The sequence below is a fragment of the Enhydra lutris genome, unplaced genomic scaffold (assembly GCF_002288905.1).
Source record: "Enhydra lutris kenyoni isolate GAN:26980312 unplaced genomic scaffold, ASM228890v2 scaffoldscaffold12, whole genome shotgun sequence".
Classification (NCBI taxonomy): domain Eukaryota; kingdom Metazoa; phylum Chordata; class Mammalia; order Carnivora; family Mustelidae; genus Enhydra; species Enhydra lutris.
Genome location: NW_019154096.1, coordinates 54,056,952 through 54,084,178, shown reverse-complemented (window position 1 = coordinate 54,084,178; position 27,227 = coordinate 54,056,952). Strand labels below are relative to the sequence as shown.

General features: G+C 41.7%; 1 protein-coding gene and 1 pseudogene across 1 annotated transcript in view; both read left to right on the top strand.

The window, feature by feature from the left end:
* The window catches only part of LOC111145330 (chromosome unknown C10orf76 homolog), a 182,045-nt gene that overhangs the window by 53,379 nt on the left and 101,439 nt on the right, over positions 1–27,227 (top strand). The window contains exons 20-22 of the mRNA XM_022500169.1: positions 6,514–6,602; positions 24,622–24,704; positions 25,884–26,010. Coding sequence (XP_022355877.1) covers positions 6,514–6,602; positions 24,622–24,704; positions 25,884–26,010 — 299 coding nt within the window. The remainder of the gene's footprint in view (positions 1–6,513; positions 6,603–24,621; positions 24,705–25,883; positions 26,011–27,227) is intronic.
* On the top strand, positions 23,726–24,033 carry LOC111145331 (annotated as a pseudogene).

Here is a 27,227-nt window from a genome sequence, read left to right as displayed (position 1 = left end):
GTCTCAGAATAAAACCATAGAACCTGAGCATAGATTGCCAGCTCCAGAAGTATTCTTTATTTGAAGCTGCCCTTTAGCTGAATTACATTTGGGCAAATAGGTAGAAGAGCCACTTTGTGCTGTGCTCTTTTGCCTTACTTCTTTTGTCTCTTCTGTTTTCTCGGCCTCATTCTTTCATATCAAAACAGTTTCAAGAGTGCTTGGGTAGCTCAGTCATTGGGCCTCTGCCTTCAGCTTGGGTTGTGATCGTAGGGTCCTGGGATTGAGCCCTGTGTTCGGCTCCCGCTTAGTGGGAAGCCTGCTTCTCTCTCTCTCCCACTCCTCCTACTTGTGTTCCCTCTCTCACTGTCTCTCTGTCAAATAAACAAAATCTTAAACAACAATAACAATAACAACAACAAACCAGTTTCAAGAGGAAAAGCCTCTTTCATTTGCCTAAAACTGGCAGGTTATCTGGGTCTACTTTCTAGGAATTTGACAACTTAGTTCTACTAAGACTTAAGGGCTAGATGTTTATTTTACTTAATTTTTTTGGAAAAATTTTAAAAGTTATTTATTTAAGCAATTTCCACACACAACATGGGGTTTGAACTTATAACCCCGGATCACGAAATACATGGTTTTCCAGCTGAGCCAGCCAGGCACCCTAAGTGTTAGACATTTAGTTGGTAAACAGCCAATATTTGTTGAATGAATGAATGAATGAACACAGAAGTCTGACAATTTCTTCTGAATCTTTTGGTTTGTGTGATGAGCCTGGATTTTCAGAGGGATAGAGTCTAAGCCTTGGGCTTCTTTTTCTTCTTTCCTACTCCCCAGCCTACTTTCTGTCTCTATATATTTGTCTATTCTTGACATTTTGTGTAAGGGAGATCATATGCCATGTGACTTTTTGTGACAATGTTTTCAAGTTTCGTCTGTGTTGTGGCATGTATTAGTACTTCATTCCTTTCCGTGGCTGATTACTATTCCATTGTGTGGATGGGTGATGTCATTTTATTTACCCATTCATCAGTTGATAGACATTTGGGTTGTTTTTATCTTTGGCTATTGTGAATAATGCTGTTATCAACATTCATGTACAAGTCTTTGTATGGATATATGGTTTTTGTGTGTATATACCTGGTAGTGGAATTGGGGGGGTTATGTGGTAACTCTGTGTCTAACATTTTGAGGAACTGCTACACTCTTCTCCATTTTACATTTGCACAGTGGGTGTACACAGGCTCCAGTTTTTCTACATACTCATCACAGCCAAGGATTTTATGTCTACCTGGACTTTCCCCCGACTTTGGCAAAAGTAGAAGGGGCATTAACTTGATTTAAGAAATGATGTTGTTGAGTACTTAGATTCTTGGTTTACAGATATCCAAGTTTTCTCCATATTATTTGCTCATGATCTGCCCATTGTGTTTCCGGACTCTCTTTGCCAAGGATTTTTTTTTTTTTTTTTAAGATTTTATTATTTATTTGTCAGAGAGAGAGGGAGAGAGAGCGAGCACAGGCAGACAGAAAGGCAGGCAGAGGCAGAGGGAGAAGCAGGCTCCCCGCCGAGCAAGGAGCCCGATGTGGGACTCGATCCCAGGATGCTAGGATCATGACCTGAGCCGAAGGCAGCTGCTTAACCAACTGAGCCACCCAGGCGTCCCTTGCCAAGGATTTTTTTTTTTTTTTTAAAGATTTATTTATTTATTTGACAGAGAGAGAAATCACAAGTAGGCAGAAGTAGGCAGAGAGGCAGGCAGAGAGGGAGAAGCAGGCTCCCTGCTGGGCAGAGAGCCCGATGTGGGGCTTGATCCCAGGACCCTGGGATCATGACCTGAGCCGAAGGCAGAGGCTTAACCCACTGAGCCACCCAGGCGCCCCGCCAAGGATTTATAAACAGTATTGCAATGGGATGAGCAGTTTAATGAGTTTTGATAAATGTATACATCCTTATAACAACTATCCTAGTCAAGATATAAAACATTTCTCTTCTCTAAAAAGTCCCTTTGTGCCCTTTTTAGAGGATGTTAAAAAAGTTTTTTTTAAAGATTTATTTCAGGGAAAGAGAGTGTATGTACAAGTGGGAGGTGCAGGGAAAGGGAGAGAGAATCTCAAACAGACTCCACGCTGAGTCCCGGGGCTGACATAGGGTCTGATCTCACCACCCCAAGATCATGACCCAAGCTGAAACCAAGAGTCAGACACTCAACCGACTGTGCCACCCTGATGCCCTGAGGATGTTAAAATTTTTATTTTTTTATTTTTATTTTTTTATAAAGATTTTATTTATTTATTTGACAGAGATCACAAGTAGGCAGAGACGCAGGCAGAGAGAGGAGGAAGCAGGCTCCCTGCTGAGCAGAGAACCCAATGCAGGGCTCGATCCCAGGACCCTGAGACCATGACCGGAGCCGAAGGCAGAGGCTTTAACCCACTGAGCCACCCAGGCACCCCTGATGTTAAAATTTTTAATGATGAATTTGTTTTAAATGGTGGATTTAAATTTTAATCTAGCTATTAAAATTGAGTTGTAGAAAATTTGGAGAGAACAGAAAAAGAGAAAGAATAGAATTCACCTATAATCCTACCGTCCAAATTAACGTCAAAATTGAATCTTTTTTTGGTGCTTGAATATGGTTGTGACCATTATCATACATTTTGCATGCTGTTTTTTCAATTTCCATTGTAACATAAATATCTTCTGTTGTGAAAAATTCCTTTTTTAAAAAAAATAAGATTTTATTTATTTATTTGACAGAGAAAGTGAGAGCACAAGCAGGCAGAGCAGCAGAGGGAGAGGGAGAAGCAGGCTCCACACTGAGCAGGGAGCCCGATGTGGGGCTCAATCCCAGGACCCCCGACATCGGGGCTCGATTCCAGGACCCCGGGATCATGACCCAAGCCGAAGGCAGTCGTCTTACCAACTGAGCCACCCTGGCGCCCTGTATTGTGAAAAATTCTTAATGGATATTCTTTTTAAGTGCTCCATGGGGCCCTGCCTGTGGCTCATTTAGTCATGCATCCAGCTTTTGGTTTTGGCTCAGGTCATGGCTCAGCATCCTGTTGGGCTCCCTGCTCAGCGGGGAGTCTGCTTCCCTCTCTCTCCTTCTGCCCCCCCTTCCTCGCTCACCCCTACAGTGCACTCCCTGCTTCTCTCACTCTAAAATAAATAAGCCTTAAAAAATAAAAAGAGCTTAATGGGGTTACATTATATATTTATGTTTTAGTCTACTTGGACTGCGATAACAGCCACAGATTGGGTGGCTTGACAGTGGAAATTTATCTTCTCATAGTTCTAGAGGCTGGAAGTCCAAAATCAAGGTGCCAGCACCTTTGGTTTCCCCAGAGGTCTCTCTCCAGGGTATACAGATAGCCACCTTTTCGAGGTATCCTCACAGGGCCTTTTGTCTCTGTGGGAGCAAGCACTCTTGGGGTCTCTTCCTTTTCTTATGAAGAAGCCAGCCCTATGAGATTAGGGCTCTACCCTTTTGACCTTATTTAACTTTAATGACTTTTTTTTTAAATTCTTTTATTTAATCTCTACACCCCATGTGGGACTTGAACTCATGACCCCAAGATCAAGAGTTGCACACTCCTCTGACTGTGCCAGCCAGGCGCCCCTTTAAGGACTCTCTTAAAGGCCTTATAGCTAAATACAGTCACATTAGTTAGGTTAGGGTTTCAACATACGAATTTTGAAGGGACATAATTTAGTACATAACATACAGTAGACTCCCCTTCTTAGTCGTTTCATTTTCCCCTTCTTAGTCATTTGGAAGCAGATGATCCTCCTCCTGTATACCATGGGTCATTAGTAGCCTAACGCTAGATCACAATGTCTACATCATTCAGCTTACTTCATCTCACCACATAGACATTTTATCATCTCATATTATCATAAGAAGGGTGAGTGCAGTACAATAAGATGCTTTGAGAGAGAAACCACATTCACGTACCTTTTACTGTAGTATATTGTTAAAATTTCTCTATTGTATTATTGGTTATTGTTAATCTCTTACTGTGACTAATTTATAAATTAAACTTTATCATGGGTATGTATGTATAGGAGAAAAACAGAACATAGAGGGTTTGGTACTGTTGACAGTTTGAGGCATCCACTGGGTGTACTGGAATGTATCCCCCACAGATAAGGGAGAACAGCTGTATGTGTGATGATTTACTTACTGTTCTCTCAGCATTGGATGTTATTTCCACAGTTGTTTCCAGTTTTCTTTTATTACAAATGAGGTTATGATGAACATCTTTTTGCTTAAAGCATTTAGTTTTTGTATTCTGGGTAAAGCTGAATTCTCCGGAGTGGTGTTTGTCAAAGTCAAAGGGTATAAGCCTTATTAAGGCTATTGATAGAGATTGCCAGATTGCCTCCTAAAGGGGCCATGTACCAATTATACTTTGCTTGACAAGGTATAAGTGGCTGTTTCGCTGTACCTTTGTCAACATTAATATCTGTATTAATTTGATACATAAAAACAATCTTTTAATATGCCTATTTAAAGTGAAGTTGAGGGGCACCTGGGTGGCTCAGTGGGTTAAGCTGCTACCTTCGGCTCGGGTCGTGATCCCGGGGTCCTGGGATCGAGCCCCGTGTCGGGCTCTCTGCTCGGCAGGGAGCCTGCTTCCCTTTCTCTCTCTCTGCCTGCCTCTCTGCCTACTTGTGACTTCTCTCTCTCTGTCAAATAAATAAATAAAAATCTTAAAAAAAAAAAAAAGTGAAGTTGAACATTGTAGAAAGGTGTTAACTTTCCATATTTACCCCTTTGGTGGGGTGGGGGATTTGTTGGCTATTTCTTTTGCTCATCTTTCTTATTAGGGATGTTATTTTTCCTTATCGATTTGTGTAAACATATACATTAAGCGTAGTAATGCTTTTGTGTTTTTTGCTACAAATGTAATTTCCCATATGATTTGGTTTTTATGTAATCATTCTTTTTTTTTTTAAGATTTTATTTAGTTATTTGACACAGACAGAGATCACAAGTAGGCAGAGAGGCAGGCAGGGAGAGAGGGGGAAGCAGGCTCCCTGCCGAGCAAAGAGCCCGATGCGGGGCTCGATTCCAGGACCCTAGGATCATGACCTGAGCCAAAGGCAGAGGCTTTAACCCACTGAGCCACCCAGGCGCCCCTTAGTGTAATCATTCTTAAAAAAACACACAAGGTATTCATTTTTAGGAAGTAAATTTCAGCTGTATTCTACTTTGTACTGTCCTCCATGGCTTTTTACGCTTTCAAAACCCTCTCCCAATCAGAGATGAAAAAATATTTTTTGTTAGGTTTATAATGTTTGAAAAGTCTTTAATCTCAGCCTATTAACTGCTTATTTAGAAATACTCTCCCAAACATATATGTTAATGTGATGTTAGTAATGTTGAATATTCCAGTGACCTAGAATTGTACCACCTAGTAGAAGTTTTTGTGATGATAGAAAAGTTCTGTGTTGTGCTGTCTGATGTGGTAGCCACTAACCACATGTGGTTGTTGAGCATTTGATATATGGCTAGTGCAACTGAAGAGTGAATTTTTAATTTAATTCCTTTTTTTCAAAGATTTTATTTATTTACTTGAGAGAAAGAGAGCGTAAGAGACAGATAACACAGAGGCCAGGGAGAGGAATAGAGGGAGAAGCAGACTCCCCACTGACTAGGGAGCCTGATGTGGAATTTGATCCCAGTACCCTGGGATCATGACCTGAGCCAAAGGCATAGGCTAAACTGGCTGAGCCACCCAAGCATCCTAATTTAACTTTAATGTAAATAAAATTTAAGTTAATTATGTATTAAATAAAGAATTTTTAAAAAGATTTCATATATTTATTTGACACAGAGAAATTGAGGGGGAGAGAGAGAGACAGAGACAGAGAACAAGCATAGGCAGGGGAATGGTAGGCGGGGGGAAGCAGGCTCCCCACTGAGCAGGGAGCCCTATGTGGGGCTTGATCCCAGGACCCTGGGATCATGACCTGAGCCGAAGGCAGATGCTTAACTCACCGAGCCACTCAGGCGCCCCTAAACCAAAATTTAATTTAAAAATTAATTTAAATTAAAAATAAATTTCAATAGCGCTGAAGAAGGGTACCTGGGTGGCTCAGTCGGTTAAGCGTATGAATCTTGATTTTAGCTCAGGTCATGGTCTTTAATTTTGTATTTTTATAGTCTATGTGTGCAACATTGAATGGAGTAGTCTTAACTCAGGTCCACTGATGTATGCTTTTCTCAGAGGAAGGATACTCAAGGAAATGGTATCCGTAATACCTGATTGACCGCTGACCTATATGCGATTATAGCCCCCTTTTCCTAGTGATAAAGGAAATGAGCACAAGCATTGTCTGTGTGTGTGGGTTGGGGGGGGACAGTTTATGCACAGCGAGGTGAAGTTTCTTTCTTTTACTTGTGTGCAAATTCATCTCCAGCATCTTTAGTGGCCTTAGCAAAGCTGCCTTCGTAAAGAAAAGGGTATCTCTGGTGAGTTTCAGCATACTTGTAGGCTTATCCCGGTTTTCCTCTGTTACAGACGCTGCATTCAGGTAGTGCATAAACTGCTTTGCTACCAGAAGAAGTGTAGAGTACGCCTGCATTACACCTGGCGGGAGCTATGGTCAGGTAACTTTCTCTTTTGAATTAATCTTCTTTTCCTCTATCTTTTATGAGCCCCTAGGCCTAGGCACAGATGAAATTTTTTTAAACTTTTTAGTTTGTTTGGATGCTTCTATTTTCCTTTATACGTTTTGTCATTTCAGCCTTTTTCTTATCCAGATGTAGGCATGTCGCCTATCTAGTCCATACTTCCTCCTAAATTTCTACTCCCTGTATTTTTTTGTCAGCTGGTAGAAACAATTGAATATATCCTGAGCTCTAATGATTCTTGCTTTGAATAAGAGGTAGGAGGAGTCAGTACAAACTTGGATTCTCCCTCAGTTCCATGTGGTAGCAGCATATGGACTATAGGGAGGCTTCTGTGTGTTTCCTCAAGATGAGTAATCTCAGGAGGAATGTCATAGGGAGAGGGGGTGGGGGGGGGGGGGGGAGAGGGGGGGGGGAAATCCTGTTCTTTGTGTTACATCTGGCATTATTACTGTTTACAGACAGTGTCAATTGTACCACTCCCCCTGTGCCAGAGACAAAAACAGCGAATTACAGTGTTTACTTTTGTCTTTGTATCCATTTGGTCGCCCAGTAAAGTCACAGCTACCCCTGCGGGCGGGAAGTGGCTCTTCTCTAAGGGTACAATTAATGCTGGCTTGCCACCCCTTTCTTTTGTGTAACTAAATTGGAGGTTTCAGGAAAGCCGAGGAGACATGCTCCCTGAGGCATTTGCTTGCTGATAGGTCCTGTGGCTTTTGTGACCTGATGGTACAATCAAGTCTTCTTCAGATGATTACAGTGATGAATGGTTGCCCCACCCATGGAAGAGCTTGTGTGTATTCTCAGTAGAGGAGGGTGTTTTAGTGTCAGAGGCTTTGTAAGAAACAGGCCAGTAACCCCACCCCCTTCCATGGAATTCATCTCACTTGTTGTGACACATGGTTTCCTCCCAACCCAATTTGGCTTTCTAAATTTAGTCCTCTATAATGGGAAGTAGAGATCTTTAATTAATGGATTAGCAAGTTCTTTGCAGTTACTGCCTATGGTGGCGAAGAGTGAACAGGAGAATAACACTAAGTGGCAATAGTCGCATTTTGGTATTTTAGGAGAAAAGAGTAGGATTGTGTGAGAGTTTGAGATTGAGATGATCAGATCTAAAGAGATCAGAAGAGCTTGAAATGACTAAAGTTAGAATTTCCTAGGTAGGAACAATTCTTATTAATATATAGGACTATTGTGGTTGTCTATGAACAGTTATATGATTGCTAGGATCTAAAAATTTAGGATTAAAGAGAAAACACAAAAATAATACAAATCTGTGGATGTTGGTATAGTTGTAGGACTTAAAACAGGGACAAATGGTTTATGTCTATAACTGGGATGAAGTTACCCATTGCAGTACTAATGAGTTGGTGCTAATAGTTGTTTCTGCCTGCTTTTGATTCTCTTTGGGTTTGATTTTTCTCTTGTATTCTATTTTTTTTTTTTTTTTTTTCCTTTCTATCCTAGCCATCCTGTCTCTGGTCCCTGGGATCTCTCTGGCTTTTCTCCCATCCTCATCACGTGTGGTCCTCTTCCTCATTGTTCTGTTACATTGCCTTTTACCATTTACCCTCATCTGTCTTGCTGGGGCCCAGGGCTTTCCATTACTTTCCTTCCTCCACTTTGTATTCTGTCCTTTGTGGTACTGTTGTTATATATCCTACTGGCACATACGTTATAAACCCCAAAATACATTGCCATCATTTTTTAAAAGAATATTTTATTTATTTATTTGACAGACCAAGATCACAAGTAGGCAGAGCGGCAGGCAGAGAGAGAGGGGGAAGCAGGCTCCCCGCTGAGCAGAGAGCCCAATGCGGGCTCGATCCCAGGACCCGAGCCGAAGGCAGAGGCTTTAACCCACTGAGCCACCCAGGTGCCCCTATTGCCATAATTTTTGTTTAAAGAGTCAGTTACCTTTTTTTTTTTTTTTTCTTAAGATTTTATTTATTTGAGGGGCGCCTGGGTGGCTCAGTGGATTAAAGCCTCTGCCTTCGGCTCAGGTCATGATCCCAGGATCCTGGGATCGAGCCCCGCATCAGGCTCTCTGCTCGGCAGGGAGCCTGCTTCCTCCTCTCTCTCTCTCTGCCTGCCTCTCTGCCTACTTGTGATCTCTATCTGTCAAATAAAATAAAATAAAATCTAAAAAAAAAAAAAAAAGATTTTATTTATTTGAGAGAGAGAGTGAGAGCGCACAAGCAGGGGGAGTGGTAGGTAGAGGTAGAGGCGGGCTTCCCGTTGAGCAAGGAACCTAATGTGGGACTCTATACCAGAACCCTGGGATCATAACCTGAGCTGAAGGCAGACACTTAACAGACTGAGCCACCCAGGCATCCCAAGAGTCAGTTATCTTTTAAAGAGATTAAAAATGTCTTCTGTATTTATTTTTTCTTGATCTTAGCATTTCCCTATTCTGGCTAAGAAATTGTGAGGCAGGAGACCATTTTTATCCTATTCGATCACTTGACTTTATGTCTTGGAGTAATTTCTGTCATTTGCAGCTCTGTTTTTAATTTTGTGCTATTTCACGACTGATTGATTGGCATCCTAAGACTTGATAGGCTGAGAGGAGATGTACATGATGATTATTAGTGATGCTGGGATCACTTCTTGTTCCTGAGGCATAGGCATTTGTACTGGAGTTCTCTGCCAAGTGAGGCTAGGTCCTTTTCCTATATAGACTGGGTGAGCCTCCTGGAACCCTGGCTCCCTGTATTCATACACAGTGAGATGCAGAGCAGCAGGTGTTAAGGAACGTTGCAAAATACTCTACTACATCTGATGCATCAGAGCCCGTAATAATGTATAATATTGCAATCAGTGAATATAAATGTGGTTATGGTGGATCCGCCCACTCCTTGGCTGGCAGTACCCCTCATATGTTGGTAAGCCCATGTTTTTACTCTTTCTTTGCCTTCTAGACTTAAGGATTTGCTGGAGGTGTGTGAACCTCACCATGGTAAATATGCTTATGTGTATAGATCCCCATACTGTGCTGAGAACTTTAATTGAATTTTATTTATAAATAAAACTGGTAAGGCATGTGTTGTTAGATTGGGCACACAGAAGCCGTTGGGTGTCTAGGAAGCAATTGGCTAGGGCCCAAATGCCTTTTGTTGTTTGGAATGTGGGTGTGTGTTACCACTGCACTTCAAATGGTGATTTTTATTCCTGTGCTGTTTGACTGCAATCACTCCTTGTTAATGGGAAGGTAACCAGAGGCCCCCTTCCAAATTCCCATAGAACAAGGTAGCTGGATTAGTTGGGGGTTTAATCCTGCCTGGCCTCTTGATTTTACGGATATAAGCCCTGACCTTCTCCCTGCTGCCATTGTCTATTTATATGATGCCCGTCACCATAGTATCGGAGTATGTGGGGAAATATATTTAGGCTAACTCTAACGAGAGTAGGGAAAGGAAGAAGGCCTGTCTTTGTCATTGCCCTCTTTTTAGCAATCACTATTTTTCACTAAGTTATGGAAAGTTCAAAAGCTCTTCTCTGACCTCTAGGCTACCTGATCTCCTATTTTGGATAAAAGATTAGGTCTTAAAACTATCCTCTATAGAGATAGAAAACTGGGTTTTAGGCTAAGATACTAGAAAATAGGTCTTTACCTTTGAGACTATAATGAAAGATAAGATCTTTGTGTCCAGAAAAATGTCCATTTGCATATACATATTTTGCATATAATTTCAGAGAGTTCATGGACCCTCTGAAGCCATCCATGATCCTGTGTTAAGAATCCCTGTCTTGGGGCACCGGGATGGCTTAGTCATTGAGCATCTGCCTTCGGCTCAGGTCATGATCCCAGAGTCCTAGGATTGAGCCCTGCATCTGGCTCCCTGCTCTGCGGGGTGCCTGCTTCTCCCTCTGGCACTCCCCTGCATGTGTTCCCTCTCTCGCTATCTCTCACTCTGTCAAATACATAAAATCTTTAAAAATAAATAAATGGATAAATAAAATTTTTTTTTAAAAATCCCTGTCTTAATTTTAGGTTCCATGGCCTCCCAATTGCTTCTCTTTTCACAGAATATCTTATTATCTGTGTTAATATTTTCTCTTTATTTACTGATCATACTGTATTCCTCCTAGGAACTTTAGCTTCCCAACCTCCTCTCTGAACTTCTTGGGGATAAAGAGCATGTTGGTCACTATACTTTATTTCCTGTGTCTTCCTATGGCACTTCAGGTTTCTATTTTAGCATATTGCACTGTTTTGCAATGTGTGCATAAGTCTGTATAATGATTTATTTAAATATCTTTCTTTCCTCTTAAAAAACTTTTTGTAGGGCAGAGCCCATGTTTTTATCATCACTTTATCCTCAGCACACTACTTGGCTTGTAACAGGGTCTCAGAAAACATTTGAATGAATAAATGAATAAGTGGGCATGTAGAATTTCTATTAGTAATGAGTCAACATTCTCTTAAAGTAGCACAGTGTTGTGTTTGGGTCTCACAACAGTAACAGCAACAATAATAACAATAATAACAATAACAGTAATAATAATAGAATCCAGTAGGATGTTTGTTGTCATGTTTCTGTTGAGCTGACTTTATCCCCTTTTTATTTGAAAAAATTTTTGAAGATTTTATTTACTTATTTGAGAGATCAGGACCCCAGACAAAGGCAGATGCTTAACCCACTGAGCCACCCAGATGCCCCTATTTGAATTGTTGGTATGAAAGGGAGTGGTGGGTGATTTCTCTTTCCTTTGTCTGTTTCTTCCTTATCTACAGATACGTGGATTGCTTTTAACTAAGTAAAAATGGAAACTTTGATGGTTTCCAAGACATTAACCAAAGAATGAGCAGAATGTTTAGAGAGAAGCATGTAGTTGTTAGAGAGGAAAAGACCTGAACAGAGCTTCATGGAGTCAGCTTATTTTACTTCCTTCCACTGCAGGCAGAAGGGACACTGGGGAGGCAGCCTGCATTTAAATAGTGTAGCTTTCCACAGTCTGAAAACATGGGTCGATTTAAAGGCAGATTTATACTGACATTTTATATTCGACATTTATCTATGGATCACCGTCCTTCTTACCCTTTCACTGTGCCACATCCCTGGGTGATAAGTCATTATTTTTATCACCATTTGTTGGGGAAGGGAGTGGAGGTATAGGAGGGTAAGTGCCTTGCTAAGGATCATGGAACCAGATACTAAACAGAGTCATGATTAGAACTTAGAGTTCCTGACTTCTATGCTCAGACGCAGATCACTAGGCAACATTTGCTTCCCTGCAGGAAGAAAGGCCCCCAAAACCCCCAAAACAATCTGTTCAGCTTCACTGTGCTAAATAGCATCCAAAGCATTCGCAGCTTTGTGAAAAAGAGAGAAATTGTACATGGCCTGACCTTTTAGATACCTACTGGGAAAAACGGAAAACCCAGAGAGTGTCACAGCTTTGTGGATCCAGCTGGCTTTCTCATCAGTAGCAGAAGTCTGTGACTTCATGGTTAGGTGTACCTTGAGACTGGGAGTGAGGCTTTTGTTGGAAGCTTGTTATATTGTAGGTGTTGTCACATAGGACTGAAAATTTTTAAGAGAAAGTCTGACCTGAGCCATAGATGGACGTGTGTGTTTTTGTATAAGTAGGTATAGCTTTGACAGCTTGGTGGCCCCTCCTGGTTTCGGGAAACTATCCTTTGAACTTTTAATTGTCAGCTTTGTTTGTTTGTTTGTTTAGTTTCTTTTTTGAACTTTCAATTTTGATATAATTACAGACTCACAGGAAGTTGCAAAAATAGTATAGCAAGTTCTCGCACCCTTCACCCAGCTTCCTCCAATGGTGAGATCTTATATAACTCTACAATATTGCTTCTTTTAGTTTTGGAGAAGGTATGGGGAGGAGGGAAGGACAAGGCAGCAAACAGCTAGAGTAGACGGGGAGGGGAGTTTTGGCGGCTGCTGCTGCTATTTTGTTTTAAAATTGCTTTTTAAATTGTTCTTCCTCTTTCCCCCAAATTTTCTCTGATGTAGGGGAATATGTTACAAGATGTATTCTAGGTTTGATGTGCCTAATTAAGACTGCTCTAGCTTCTATGTGCAAAAAGATGGAGGCTTCTTTCTTTTGTGTATGATCAATTTCTCTCAGAATGTTTTAATACAGGGTCATTAGAAGGCATTTTTCTGTTTCCATAATTTTGTTATGAAAGATTCTGTACAGCAGTGTAGAAAGCCCTAGGACTGAAAAAGAATGCCAGAAGACTCTTTTTTCCTTCAAATCACCACATTTGGCTAACTCTAAAATTTATACTATTTTGACTCTTTCTTTCATCCCCTCAAAAACTTGGCAGAAGCAAAAGATAAGAATTTCTAACAGGTTTAGCCTGTTAGAAGGAGAAAAAGATTCCCACCAAAAAACCCCTGAAAAGAGTGAGAAATCTCTGTTCTTTTCTCTGCACATGAAGTCACTTCCTTTCCAGAAAAATGTCAACTCTCATAGGCCTATTAGCATCTTGTCAACCAAAAGAGACAGAGGAAGAAGTAGCTGTGCTTTTGTTGCTCTGCCTGTACTAGTTGTAAAGGAGCATACGAGCATACTTGGTTTCATGAGATATCATTGTTCCCTGCATCTCCAGTGAGCAGGACAGGTCTGTTACTGTTTTTCTCACATTTTGGCAGGAAATAAAGTTCTTGATTCTATGTCACATGCCTCCACTGAGATGTGGTCTCACTGACTATTCGATTTCTTTTTTTTTTTTTTTTTTAAAGATTTTGTTTATTTATTTATTTGACAGACAGAGATCACAAGTAGGCAGAGAGGCAGGCAGAGAGAGAGGAGGAAGCAGGCTCCTTGCTGAGCAGAAAGCCCGATGCTGCTGCTGCTGCTGCTGCTGCTGCTGCGATGCGGGGCTCCATCCCAGGACCCTGGGATCATGACCTGAGCTGAAGGCAGAGGCTTTAACCCACTGAGCCACCCAGGTGCCCCCGACTATTCGATTTCTTAAAGGGTGATGATTTTGGCGCTCTCTCAGCTGGGCAGTATTGGAAAAAATAACCAGGTGGTATAGGACCCCAGAAGGCACTGGCTTCTGAGCATGCTTAGAGGCAGCTGCACAGGAACAAGGTGTATGGGGTCCAGCATTTCCCAGAGTCTGAGTTCCATATGGGAACTTTCACATAAGGGCTCATTTTCATGATAAAGAAGAGGGTGGGTGGTAACTGTGAGAATTGCAGTGTCCCCAAGTAAACGGAGAATTGGAGATAGTTGAGAACCTTATTTTCCCTTTTAAGCAGATGTACTTCAACAGCAAGGAAAATGTAACACAGAACCTAACTTCCATTTAAAATAAGAATTTGGGGGCGCCTGGGTGGCTCAGTGGGTTAAAGCCTCTGCCTTCGGCTCGGGTCATGATCCCAGGGTCCTGGGATCGAGCCCCGCATCAGGCTCTCTGCTCAAGTGGAGAGCCTGCTTCCTCCTCTCTCTCTCTGTCTGCCTCTCCGCTTACTTGTGATCTCTCTCTCTCTGTCAAATAAATAAAATAAAATCTTTAAAAAAAAAAATAAGAATTTGTTCTTTTTTCCAGTTCATCTAGAGGGGTGTGGAGCCCTTAGGCAGTGCAGCCTGTTGATGTGTGTGTGTGTGTGTGTGTGTGTGGTAAAATACACATAATACTTACCATCTTAACTGTTTTTAGGTGTGTGGTTCAGTGGTATCAAATGTTTACCACATTGTTGTGCAGCCGTCCCCACCATCTTTCCCCATAATTCTTTTCATCTTGTAAAACAAAAACTCTATACCTACCAGACAAGAACTCCCCATTCCTCCCTTTGCCAGCCTCTCGTAAGCAGTATTCCACTTTCTGTCTTTATGATTTTGACTACACTAAGCACCCCAAGTGAGTGAAATCATACAGTGTTTGTCTTTTTGCGACCAGCTTATTTCACTTAATATAATATTCTCAGGTTCAAGAAATCAGTTCTCTCTTCCTCAGAGTTTGCTTTTTTTGGTTAATATTTTTATTTATTGTTTTTTTTGTTGTTGTTGTAGGCTATCTCTGCCCATGTTCAGCTTGAGTGTAAACTTAATGTCTTCTTTGCTCTCTTCTGAGCCTTTTCTTGGGCATGTGCAGTTACTTTCTAGATTTCCCTGTATATGCAATTAATTTTTTTTTTTTTAAAGGACCCCCAACACGGGGCTTGAACTCATGACCCTGAGATCAAGACCTGAGCTGAGATCAATAGTCAGATGCTTAACTGACTGAGCCACCCCGGTGCCCCTGTGCAGTTGTTTTTGAATGTTCTAGTCTTAAATGTCTGGCTCTATTTCTGCGAAGAAACATACAAAAAGTGAAGGTGGAGAAAAAAAGGGCACTTGGCCCTTCATTTATTTTTTTAAAGATTTTATTGATATATTTGAGAGAGAGCACAGGCACAAGACAGGGCAGCGAGAAGCAGACTCCCCACTGAGCAGGGAGCCCGCTGTGGGGCTTGATCCCAGGACCCCGAGATCGTGACCTGAGCTGAAGGCACCCTATACCTGGCCCTTTTAAATCTCGTGGATGTAACTGACCTGGGTGGGGATGGGTTTGCCTCAGTGAGAGGAGGTACAGCAACACTGGCAGCTTGCTTCTTTGTCTGCATCTCTGTAATCAGAAGCAGGAATCCGCTCTCCAAGCACAGATCTCCAGTACTTGGGGGATAGACTCCTTTTTTGCCCACCTTACCTCCTACAAGCTGTGTGCATGCTCTTGCCCGGCAACATAGCTGGGCAGGTGGGGTGGGGAATGCCTATTTGCTACTTTGCTAAGTGCTGAAATTGACCGAAATTACCCAAAATTTACCATCAAAGTCTTCCCTTGGAAATTGAAAACCTTTACCATACTTCAGAGTTCCAAAATAGTTAACATCAGACAGATTCTGTCACTGCAGTGATTGGGTAGGGAGAGAGATACCTGTTGCTTTCTACTCTGCTTGTCTTCCCAGAATCCTCCCATCAGATGTACTAACTTTTCTCCTGTGTTCAGCTGGAGGGCTTATAGCACACAACCAAAACGATTTCATTTTCTTGTTTCATTCATTGGCCTCTTTAAGTGAGGGGCTTGGGTTTGCAGCCAGACAGATACCTATATTCTGAGAGGCCACCTGGTGTATTTTGTGTTTATTCTACTGGTACGTGTTGGCTTCTGAGTCCTTCCTGCACCACTTTGCTGATTGACAGGGAGTCTGCCGATTGTCGGCAGTGTCCCTGGGTAATTGGTGGTTTTGTCCAGAGATGCTGGAATTGGCTAGAGTTATAGTGCCTCTGGGGTTTGGGAGGCATTGGCTTGTTATACTAGTGCTATTTCTAGCCTGTCCTTGGAGTTTCTCTGCCTTTCTTCTAAGCAAGTGAGATGCTAATATTTCTCTTCTATCAGTCACTGTGAAATTATCTATTTCCCCAAATGAGTGCGTTTTGATTTGGATCTCCGGCATTTCCTCCCAGCTCCGTGCCAGGCCACAGCATAGGGCCTGGTTGAGTCTTGTCTTTGCTTTCTTTCTCTTTTTCTTTATAGTATGTTAAAACTGTTAAAATAATAGCTCTTTCTGACCTGATTCTTTGGAGACTATTTGTGCTCTGCTAAAGGCTCTCTGTCTCCTTCCTGTTTTTAATATTATTTAAATGTCATTCACTTGGTTTTATAATTAATCCTCCCCTTTGCTTCTCTAAGGCAGGCATCTGAGCTACCACTTAATTGTGTCTTCCTGTAGTTGGCTTGTTCTTCTCTGCACCTGGTTTACCTCAGTGTGGGGGACAGGTTTTAGTCCTGGAGAAGTTCCCATATCCATTATTCATTCTGCTCTCCTACATGGCAACACAGTTTGCTGCTACTCTCTCCTTGAATTCAAAGCAATTCAGGAAAAAATTCTGGGGGAGTCCTCATCATGTGGGGTACACTGATATTAAGAGCAGCTCTGCAAACAAGGCTCCTTGTGGGGTAAGGGAGGCCTGTGTGAGGTGGCAGGATTCTCAAGTGGATGGCACCAAACTCTACCCATTTGAGAAATAGATCAGCTGCTTCTGCCTCTGGTAATTCACTTGGGACTCAGGAAACCATCAAGGTACCTATTCCTGGTTCAGCTTCCCAGAACCTGCTTGCTATCTTATATTCCACATGGATCTGCATTCAGAAGTCAGAACTTCGGCACACTCTTGCCATACTTGACGTGCAGGATCCCCACGGGAAGGAGCTTGGGCCAAAGCTAAGTGTGAGACTGACTGGTGCCTCTAGTAGAGTCAGAAGAGGCAGCAGTTGCAGCCAATTTGTAGTTCCTGAAAAAGAGCCCAGAAACAAAATTTTCAAAGTGCCTGGTAGACTTTCCAATGAAGAAACAAATGTGTACAGAGCACCTACTTCCCTACAACTTAACCATATTGCATGTGGAATATAATACCTCAAATATCTCACTGACCTAACTTCTCTATTTTTCACTCAGTGTAGGTTAAGAGTATTTGGAGCCGGGTATCTGGAGCCTCATTTAATAGAGTTAGCAAAGATTAGCAATCTAATCCAGGATCCCCAAGGATTTCCTAGACTATTGTTGGTACTTAAGTGCTTTGGTGGCTTTGATGGTGAACTTTAATCATTATTCTGAAGGCTGCCATAGTGTTGCTGTCTTGAAAGCTACTCAGGATTCATTTTGAATTTGCATTCCTGCCCAAGAGTCCGTGGCTCTCTGTTGATTGAGCATATTTGGCTCCTTTTCTTTAGCCCATCAAAGAGGAAACATTTTTGCGTGTTTGGCCAGGTACTCCATGCTGTGTATACCGTGATGTAAATTTTAGCTAGTCACTTACGCTGAGGTTATAGAAAGTTGGGATGGATGTTTGTGGGGCTCCTGCTAGTGTTGGTGAAAGAAAAACATTGACCTCTTATTTGTTTTTGATTGTAAAACATACATAAAATTTAACCTTTTTTTTTTTAAATTTTATTTATTCATCTGAAGAGATCATAAGTAGGCAGAGAGGCAGGCAGCAAGAGAGGAAGGGAAGCAGGTTCCCTGCTGAGCAGAGAGCCCAGTGCGGGGCTCCATCCCAAGACCCTGGGATCATGACCTGAGCTGAAAGCAGAGGCTTTAACCCACTGAGCCACCCAGTAACCATTTTTAAATGTACAGTTCAGTGGCATTAAGTATATTCACATCATTGTTGGAAACATTTCTACCTTCCATCTCTGGAATTTTTTTCGTCTTCCCAAACTGAAACTCTGTACCCTATAAACAATAACTCTTACATTTCTCCTTCCCTCCACTTCCTGGCCACCACCACTCTACTTTCTGTCTCTGTGAATTGACTACTCTAGTTATATAAGTTGAATCATTCGGGATTTGTCCTTTTGTGACTGACTTTTTCCACTTAGCATAGTGTCTTTGTGGTTCATCCATGTTGTAGCATGTGTCAGAATTTCCTTCCTTTTTCAGGCTGAATATTATTCCTTCGTTTGTATATACTGCATTTTGTTTATTCTTTCATCAGTTGACGTTGGGTTCTTCCACCTTTTGGCTGGCGTGAATAATGCTGCTGTGAGCATGGGTGTATAAACACTTGTTTGAGTCCTTCCTTTTCACCTCTTGTTTTTGAGAGTGTGCAGGTTGAAGTGTCCTAGGTCAGTGGAATGAAATCCTCACATTCTTAGGAGAAAGATGCACTTGACCTTATAGGATTTTTTCATTTGGCCACTTTGATATAGGAGAGCCAGGTCAGTGGAGTTCAACTAGAGTTATGGTTTGGGTAGCAAATATGGGTATTGACCCTAGAAAGCTAGCTCTCCCGCCCCCAACAAATGTTCTTTTAATTTAAGTTTAGATGGAACCAGTACAGCTGTATAAGACCTTGGCAAGGGGAATTCATGGACCTTCTTCCCAGTATGTTGTTGCCCTTGATGCAGTTTAGCTCCAACTAGCTATGTGGCTTTGAGTAACTTATTTAACCCTTCTGAATTTCAATTTAGTCATCTGTAAATCGGGACCAATAATACCTTCTTCATTGGATAGTTAAGGGGATTTGATGAGAATAATGTACTTTCAGTGCTTTACATAATGCTTAGTATCTAGCAGACACTTAATATATGTTACCTTCCTTAGCACTTATGGCCACTGTATTTCTCCCTTTGAAAAGAGATGAGTGTAGTTTGGGGCAAGTGATTTCTGTAGTTAACTCTCTTTTTAAGGTGTCACATAGAGAGCAGTAGAAAAGAGGAAGTTTTGAGATACTTTATGTGAGCTTCTGGCACAGTTATTAATCTGTGGTGGTTGTTACTCAGCAAGAAGATATGATACATTTCTTTATGTGATGTGTCTCTCTGGTGTTGGCGTTTTGGGGCAGCCCATTCCTGGGGGCTATGGAGGATGGAAGCTGATGAGAATTGTCTCTTAAGGCCTGGAAGGTTTAAACTACAAAGCTTGTCTGCATCTAAAAGGACACTCTCTTCGATAAGCTCTGCCATTCTGCTTTGTGGGGATCAGCAGCCTTTGCTCACCAAAGGGGTAATACTGTTTACACAGTGTTGAGTTACTCTAACATAGGCCCTTCTTCTTTGGAAATATATCAGATGAAGCATCAAGTCTTTGGTAAAGAAGAGCTTGTGTTAGCTTCTTCTCCCCTTATAGAAACTATTTAAAAATTAGAGGGGTGCCTGGGCGACTCAGTCAGTTAAGCATCTGACTCTTGGTTTCTGCTCAGGTCACAATCTCAGAGTAGTGAGATTGAGCCCTGAGTCCTCAGGCTCCATGCTCAGTGGGGAGTCTGCTTGTCCCTCTCCCTCTGCTCCTCCCCCTCACTCTTTCTCTTTCTCTCCCTCTATCTCTAAAATAAATAAAAAATCTTCAAAAAAAAATTGGAAACACGATGAACCAAAAGGTTATATTAAAAAAAAAGTCATCCTGCCCCCCCTTATCTCCACAGTGACTACAACATGTACTTGATACCAAGCTGTTACAGACATATGACTAATGAACAGTGTTATGTTTATACAACCAACCTCTTATCTTTTATAGTTATCTTAACTCTTCTCTTATGTACTGCTACTTCTGTGACTATCTGTGGAACAGTTTGGCTGGTCATATGCCCAGATGACACCAAGTGGACAAGTGGATAAAGGGCAGTTTTCTAAAAATGTGTGTGTGTGTGTGTGTGTGTGTGTGTGTGTACACGTGTGCATGAGGAGAGTGGTGAGCCAGGAGCCAGCCAGGATGAGCTCTGTGCTACTTATGTGTTGGCATTGAGATCCTGAGTGCCAGTTTTCTCCTGTCCTTGACTTGCCCCTGTCTGATAGGAAGCTGTTCTCTTTTTTGGCCTGCACTTAAATCCCATGCATAGTTCTGTACCATAACAGCTTATGAATAAGCCTGGCTGCTAATTATTTATACCAGTGTTTTTGTCTTGTTCTGTTTCAGTTCTGATTTTGCATAAAGAAAGGGGATCTTGGCTCCCTTTATTTATTTATTTTTTTAAAAAAGACTTATTTATTTAATTTAGAGAAGAGAGAGGGCGAGTGAGAGCATGTGCAGGTGCACAAGCAGGGGGAGGGGCAAAGGGAGAGCGAGAGAGAATCTCCAGCATACTCCCCGCTGAGTGGGGAGCCTGACACTGGCTTGATCTCATGATCATGAGATCACAACCTGAGCTGAAATCAAAAGTTGGATACTTAACTGACTGAGCCATCCAGATGCCCTTGGCTCCCTTTAAAGTCCAGATCCAATCACATTCCATGTTCAGATCTTAATTTTAAAGAGGACAAAGCTGAGTGAGGGGGATAGGAATAGTTTTAGTTGACAGTTACATGCTGTTACTCCCCTTCACTCCCTTCCTCCCCCCCTTTCCTTCCCTCTTCCTTCCTTCTCTTTTCTTTTTTCTTTTTCTTTCTCATTTCCTTCCTTCCTTCTTTCCTTCCTTCCTTTCTTTTTTTCTTTCTTTCTTTCTTTCTTTCTTTCAAGATACTACAAAGGAGGCAGAAACAGAAGAGGGGAGAAAGGTGTGTGACAAGTGAGCTTCAGGGAAGAGCGACGAGAGCAGATACAGAGGCCCTGCTGAGGTGATTGATGCTGAGAGAAGCTACTTGGGAGTCTTTTAAGTGTTGCAAATGGGCAGTAGAAAGGTAATAGTGAGGTATTAAACACCTGTACTTTTTTTTTTTTTAAACATTTTATTTATTTATTTGAGAGAAGAGAGAGACAGTGAGAGAGAGCATGAGCGAGGAGGAGGTCAGAGGGAGAAGCAGACTCCCCGTGGAGCTGGGAGCCTGATGCGGGACTCGATCCCGGGACTCCAAGATCATGACCTGAGCTGAAGGCAGTCGCTTAACCAACTGAGCCACCCAGGCGCCCCAACACCTGTACTCTTAATAAGTACCTCAGGATCAAGAGAAAGAGTGGACCAGATTTATGAAAATGAACTGAAATAGCCAGTAGATGGAGAAGGTTATAAAGCAGAGTCAAAAGAAATGTTGGGAATAGTGTAGTCAGCAGATCTAAGCACACCATTTGTAGGTAAGCGTCTCTCCCTTTAACATGTAATTCCATCTGGCACCTTTATTTAATCTTAGTGGAATGGGAGAAAGCACACTAAATAGGAGACCAGGTTCTAGTCTCAGCTTAGTCACTAGCTACTTGGGGTGGTGGTGGGAAGAGGTGTTTTCTGATCCAGAAACGAGGGAACTGGATTTGATGATCGATAAAGTCCTTTCTAGTTCCAAAAATCAGCTATCCTGAAGCCTCACAGACTTAGAACTCCCAATACATCAGGTCAGAGGATAGCAGACCTTGTGTGCGTGGTGATAGAGAGGACACCAAACAGTTGACAGAATGAGTGCAAAGGGTGATGGTTTTCAAAAAGCACTATTCCATGGGATGCTGGGGCATTCTCTCTTGAGGAGGAATTGTGTTCCCTGATGTAAGAGGCTTGTGGGAGCCGATTTTAAGGTTGCTTTGTTCATTTTCTCTGCCTATGTAATTTCCTCTAGAGAATGACCAGTTCCAGGTGAGAAAACCCTGGCCTTTTTTGGAGGTGGGGGGCTGTGTATGGAGTAGGTAGGTATCTCTGCCTGAATTATCAGGGGCAGAATGCAGTTTTTCCCTGGCACTGACCCTCAGAGTACTGCAGTGCTGAATTCTTCTCAAAACTGTTTGGCTCCACTGATGTCTGTGGTAGTTGGGACATAGGTTGCCTCTAGGCCTGTGCCAGAATTGCTCTCTTCTTCCCCTTGTATTTATCACTTTGTCATCCCTGACTCTGAATCCCAGAGATCAAGACTAGCTGTAGTCCAGCAGAGGAGCAATAAATCATTGCTCCCACTTCTTTTCCTCCAGGTTTTCTCCTCCTTAATTACCACATAACCACTGCTGAGGCCGCATCTTTGTGCTGTATGTGCTAGGGACAAAAGCCCTCCTTGATTGGATGTGTACAAAAGCTGCTTTGTCTCTCTCCAGCCATTGTGTTTTGCTGTTTTACCCTGTGCCACATGCTCTACCCGTTCTTTTCTCTTATCTCCTGTGAGTTTTTAGAGTCTGATTGTCAGATGATTTATCCATTAACAGGGCTTGCCTAAGCTCTGGGGGTAGTGGGTAGAGTGGGCAGCCCTTAAATAACTCGGCAAGATGATCTTCATTAAAGAGAGAGGTTTGGGCTGGGTTAGTCATTTCTGTATGGATTCTAGCTAGTCCTCTTCATTCTCTGAGCTCCTGGTAGGAGTTAAGCAGGTCGTGTGATCCAGAATGGGCTCCTATGGAGCTTTTTTTGGGTCTAGTGCAACAGATTGCTTGTTAACAGATAACATCAAAAGGGCCAGCTGCCTATCATTTGCCTTTCCATTATGAAACCTCAGCGAACTTGAGTTAGTGCAAGGGTGAGGAGTTCATAAATGAGGATGCCTATGACCTTCATCTCTAGTAAGGCTTTTTTGCTATTTGAGGGGAAGATTCAGACTTTAGAAACAGAGTGTAGACAGGCCCTTGTACTTTTCCTTGCCTGCTGTTTCTTTACTGAACCTCTGATTTCAGAGGTTGAGAGTAAGGAGTGTTGTGTGGCAGGCAGCAAGTATCTGGAGAGTCTTACTCCTACTCATCATTCCCTGCTGCTTCAAATCAAAGCTCACATCTCTTCTCGAAGGGTAGTAAGCTTCACACAAAGCTCAGACAGCATGGGAGAATGGACTTCTTTGCTGGCAAAGAAGCAGATATGGTCTTAGAAAAGGAGAGGTCAAGACTTTTTTTGTGTCTGTGGGAGTAGAGAGAGTTGAGGGGGAGAAGACAGAAGGACCATCAATTGCTTGCGGCTGCTGAACCCCTTCTTCCTACTTTCCCATCAAGTAGGGGAGGTTGGTACAGTGGCAGTAGTCATGATGGGCACAGAAGTAGGATTTATTTCTTGGTTTTGGGTGAAAGAGAACAAGGCAACCGACGATTTCTTCTATGCTTAATGTTTATTTGCAAAATGTCTTTATACCTACAGGGGTAAGCTAGGGTTTTGGCAGTCAGTCTTGTAACTGAGGTTGCTTGGGTTTTAATCCTCATTAAGCATACCAGGGAGAAAGGGGACCTTTTTGGCAAATGCTGTCATGGTTGAGAGAGGAAAGAGTAAGCTGCCCTTTTGTTTGAATAGTTAAGGACTTTTTTTTCTCTTTATGAGAAAGAGCTGAAGTCCAGTATAGTTGGCACATCTGGTGACCAGTTAAAATGGAAAGATGTCCCTCTTAGCCATGATGTTTGAAACAAATGCACAGCTAAAACATAGCAAGATGACATGCAAGCAGCCTGGGATGAGAGGGGGGATCCTCATTTTGATCTATACATTGAATAAATTTGGTGGGGAAATCACTGTGTGGGAGTAAATTTGGAATACTAAGAGGTCTTTTTTTTTTTTTTTTTTTTAAACATTTGTTTATTTTAGAGAGGGAGGGAGAGCGCAGAGGGAGAGAATCTCAAGCAGATTCCCCACTGAGCGCAGAGCTGGATGCATGGGATCATGACCAGAGCCAAAACCAAGAATCAGAAGCTTTACTGTTTGAGCCACTCAGGAGTCCCTAAGATGTCCTTTTGTAGTCAGATTTCCAAGCTTAATTGCTATTAAAGAAGTGGTGCAAAGAGGTCAGAGAGTGGGTCTCCCTTGCAGCAGCTGCAGTCATGGCAGGACAGGCGTTTAGAAAGTTTCTTCCCCTCTTTGAACAACTTTTAGTTGAAAGGAGAGCTGCCAAAACTAACCAGAGGAGGCATTAACGCTTCCAGAAAAATCTCAAGGAATAGAATTACAAGCAACAACGGTAGTAGCTGTTAGTTTGGGTTCTAAAGGAAGGGGTAGAGAGATTCAACCAGTTAGTGTGAAATTTCAAGATCAAGTTCTTCTCTCAGAATATGGAAGCACCAAAGTAGTTCTAGATGATAAGGATTATTTATTTAGATATGGTGACAGTCTTAGAAAGTATGTAGACTGAAAGAAAATCATTATTGAAATGGCATTAAGTGAAGCTGCCCATTCCAGTGAAGTTGTGAAATCTTTCATCATGTAATTTTTTTAAAAAAAGATTTTATTTATTTATTTGACAGAGATCACAAGTAGGCAGAGAGGCAGGCAGAGAGGCAGGCAGAGAGAAGGTGGGAAGCAGGCTCCCTGCTGAGCAGGGAGCACCATGCAGGGCTCAATCCCAGGACCCTGGGATCATGACTTGAGCCGAAGGCAGAGGCTTTAACCCATTGAGCCACCCAGGCACCCCTCATCGTGTAATTTTTGTGTCTCTCTTTTATGATAAACTATTGGTATCCAAAAAAAAAAGTGGCACAAAGAAGTAGAAGTAGAAGAAGTAGATTTTTAAAAACCTTCCGTGGACAGAAGATATGACCTTGGGAAGGTCAGTGCTTGCTCTAGATAAATCTACCCTTGCTTTTAAAAAAGTTTGGTAGCCGTGACTTACTTATTGTAGCTCTGTTTGGATTTCTTAAATCTATTTCCATTGCTTTCATTTAACTCTATTGATTATTCTTTTAATAACCTTGTTTTTGTTTTTGTTTTTTGTTTTTTTAAGCCTTGATAAATTTGCTGAAGTTCCTTATGTCAAATGAGACCGTACTTTTGGCCAAACACAACATTTTTACATTAGCCCTTATGGTGAGTAACAAAAAAATATTTCTTAAGGGGAGTGGGAGGAACAGGCTTCTAGTTGTGGAAAGAATATGTCATGGGGATAAAAGTTACAGCATAGGGAGTATAGTCAACGGTGTTGTAATGGTGTTACATGGTGACAGATGGTAGCACCACTTGTGGTAAGCATAGCACTATGTATAGACTTGTTGAATCACTATGTTATACACCTGAAACTAATGTAATGTGTGTCAATTGTACTTCCATTAAAAACATTTTTTTTCCTTTTTCTGAAGCCACACCCTAAAAGAGATAGGCCAGGTTGAAACAGGAGCTAGTATTCTGGGTACTAAGGCATAGAGGGAGCCAGGCCTTCATTTTCTTTTTGAATTTGAATCTCTAGACTGGTGCTCCCCACTCTTCCTCTCTCACCTATGTCTTTGGCAAACTTGAGACTCTTTCTTTTTCATGAGAGAATATTGTTTGGTAGGGGCAGGTATGGGTCCACTCTCTGTGAGCCTTAGTCCCTGGTGAGAGACTGAACTAGGCTACTGTAGTCTCTATGTTGGTACAGAGCTAAACCTCTGGAGGTGTCCCAGCCAGATGAATGGTTCCATTATGGCTCCACTGGTTTCAGAGGGACATTACAGATGCCTATTTATCTGACTGGCTATTTGGGATAGAAGGAGTAGAAGGAGGGCATTGTGCCTTTTGACTGTCTTCTCAGGATGTTACCCAATGTATTCATAAATGTTTAATGTTTGAGGGGAAAAGGCCCTGATTTGTAGCATTTGTGGATTTCTATGGTACAACTACTCCCATCATGGCCAATTTCAAGCTAACATTGTGACATTGTTGAATGCAGAGCTGGGGAGATGAGCCATAACACACCATTATATGATATTCCCACCACACAGGTGTAAGAAGTGTAAATTAATCTCAAGAACACAAATACCAAAAGATAGAAAATAATTAGGAAGTTGTGAGTTTGAGTATTATCTTCATTTTAATATAATTTAATGAACTGTTAAGTTTATGTGTCAATTTGTAATAATGGCTTTGTTAAGCAACCAGCTCACAAAATTCCTGAAAATTTAACATTGAGTTCTTACAAGCCAATAAGAACTGGCAACAGCATACTACTGACAATACCCTTCTGGTCTTCATAGAATGATCCCTGTGTATGGGCTTTTGCTTCTTTTTTAGATTGTGAACCTTTTTAATATGTTTATCACATATGGCGACACATTCCTGCCCACTCCCAGCAGCTATGATGAACTCTACTATGAGATTATCCGAATGCACCAGAGCTTTGACAACCTCTACTCTATGGGTAAGCTTTCTTTTCTTTTTACTCCCCTCCCCCTGTCAGCTGTGATTTTTGGCATGTAAGAAGAAAACACTACAAAAGATTCTCTTCTAGTTGCTTGGTTTCCTGCTTGGCATAGAAGTCTAGAAGTCTCTTCTCAGGCAATAGGAAGTTATATGTGGAATTCTTTGCTTTTGGGAACTCATAATTCATCTCAGTACAAAGCTGGTTAGCATCCCTGTGGCCCTTATGTTTGTGTGAGAGAGAGAAAGTAGGGAGGCTTGTGGATTTAGTGATTGCCAGTGAGATGGGAGTGAAAGAGTAGGTGGAGATTGACAGCAGCAAATAGAAGAGCTTGGATCCCAAAAGAACATTGTGTGATTTGAGAAGGTACAGGATTTTAAAGAGTTTTAATGTACCTGTGTATTTTTAGCATAACCTACAAGAAGAAGTGGGCAGTAGATAAGAATCTTTCTTCCAAGCCTTTTGGTGATTGGCTTAATGAAAATTTAATCTGTGGTCATAGTAAATATAACTTATTTCTGAAAGAGGACATGTATCCCTGTAAATTTGAGTGAAGAGTCTATAAACCTACCTGGAATTTGAAAGGTCAGGAAAGGTTTCTATAGATTGCGCAGAAACAGAAAGCCCCTCACTAAAACTATTAAAAAAAACTCCCTCACTTACTAGCTTTATTGAGGTATAATTGATATATAATAAACTGCACTTGTTTAAAGTATACAGTTTTTGATAAGTTTGACATACATTTATATACACGAAGCTTTCACTACAATCAAGATAACGAACATATCTTATCACCTACTAAAGGTTTCCTTTGTCTCTTTATATCCCTCCTACCGCCTCTTAGCACTTCTGTCCCTTGCTTTCTATCTCTGGGCAACCACCAGTCCACTTCCTATTCCTGCAGATTAGTTTGCTCTATCCCTTTTGTTGGGACTATTTGTGAAAACTCTCCCATATCATGTGAAAACTGTAGGGGATTTGGAATAAGTACTAGGAGAAAGAGTAGATGCAAACAGTAGAAAAGAATTGCCTAGGAAGACGAAATTTTTTTCTAATTTTCTTTTTTAGAGCAGTAGAGGAAAACTCTAACAGCCATGGATAGCTTTGCTATGACATTTTAGGCAGTGGGAGTAGGGCCTTCTATTAGTAGGATGTTTTCACCTGCAGATATGAGAAACCTTTGACTTAAACTACCTTGAACAATAGGAAAATTATTT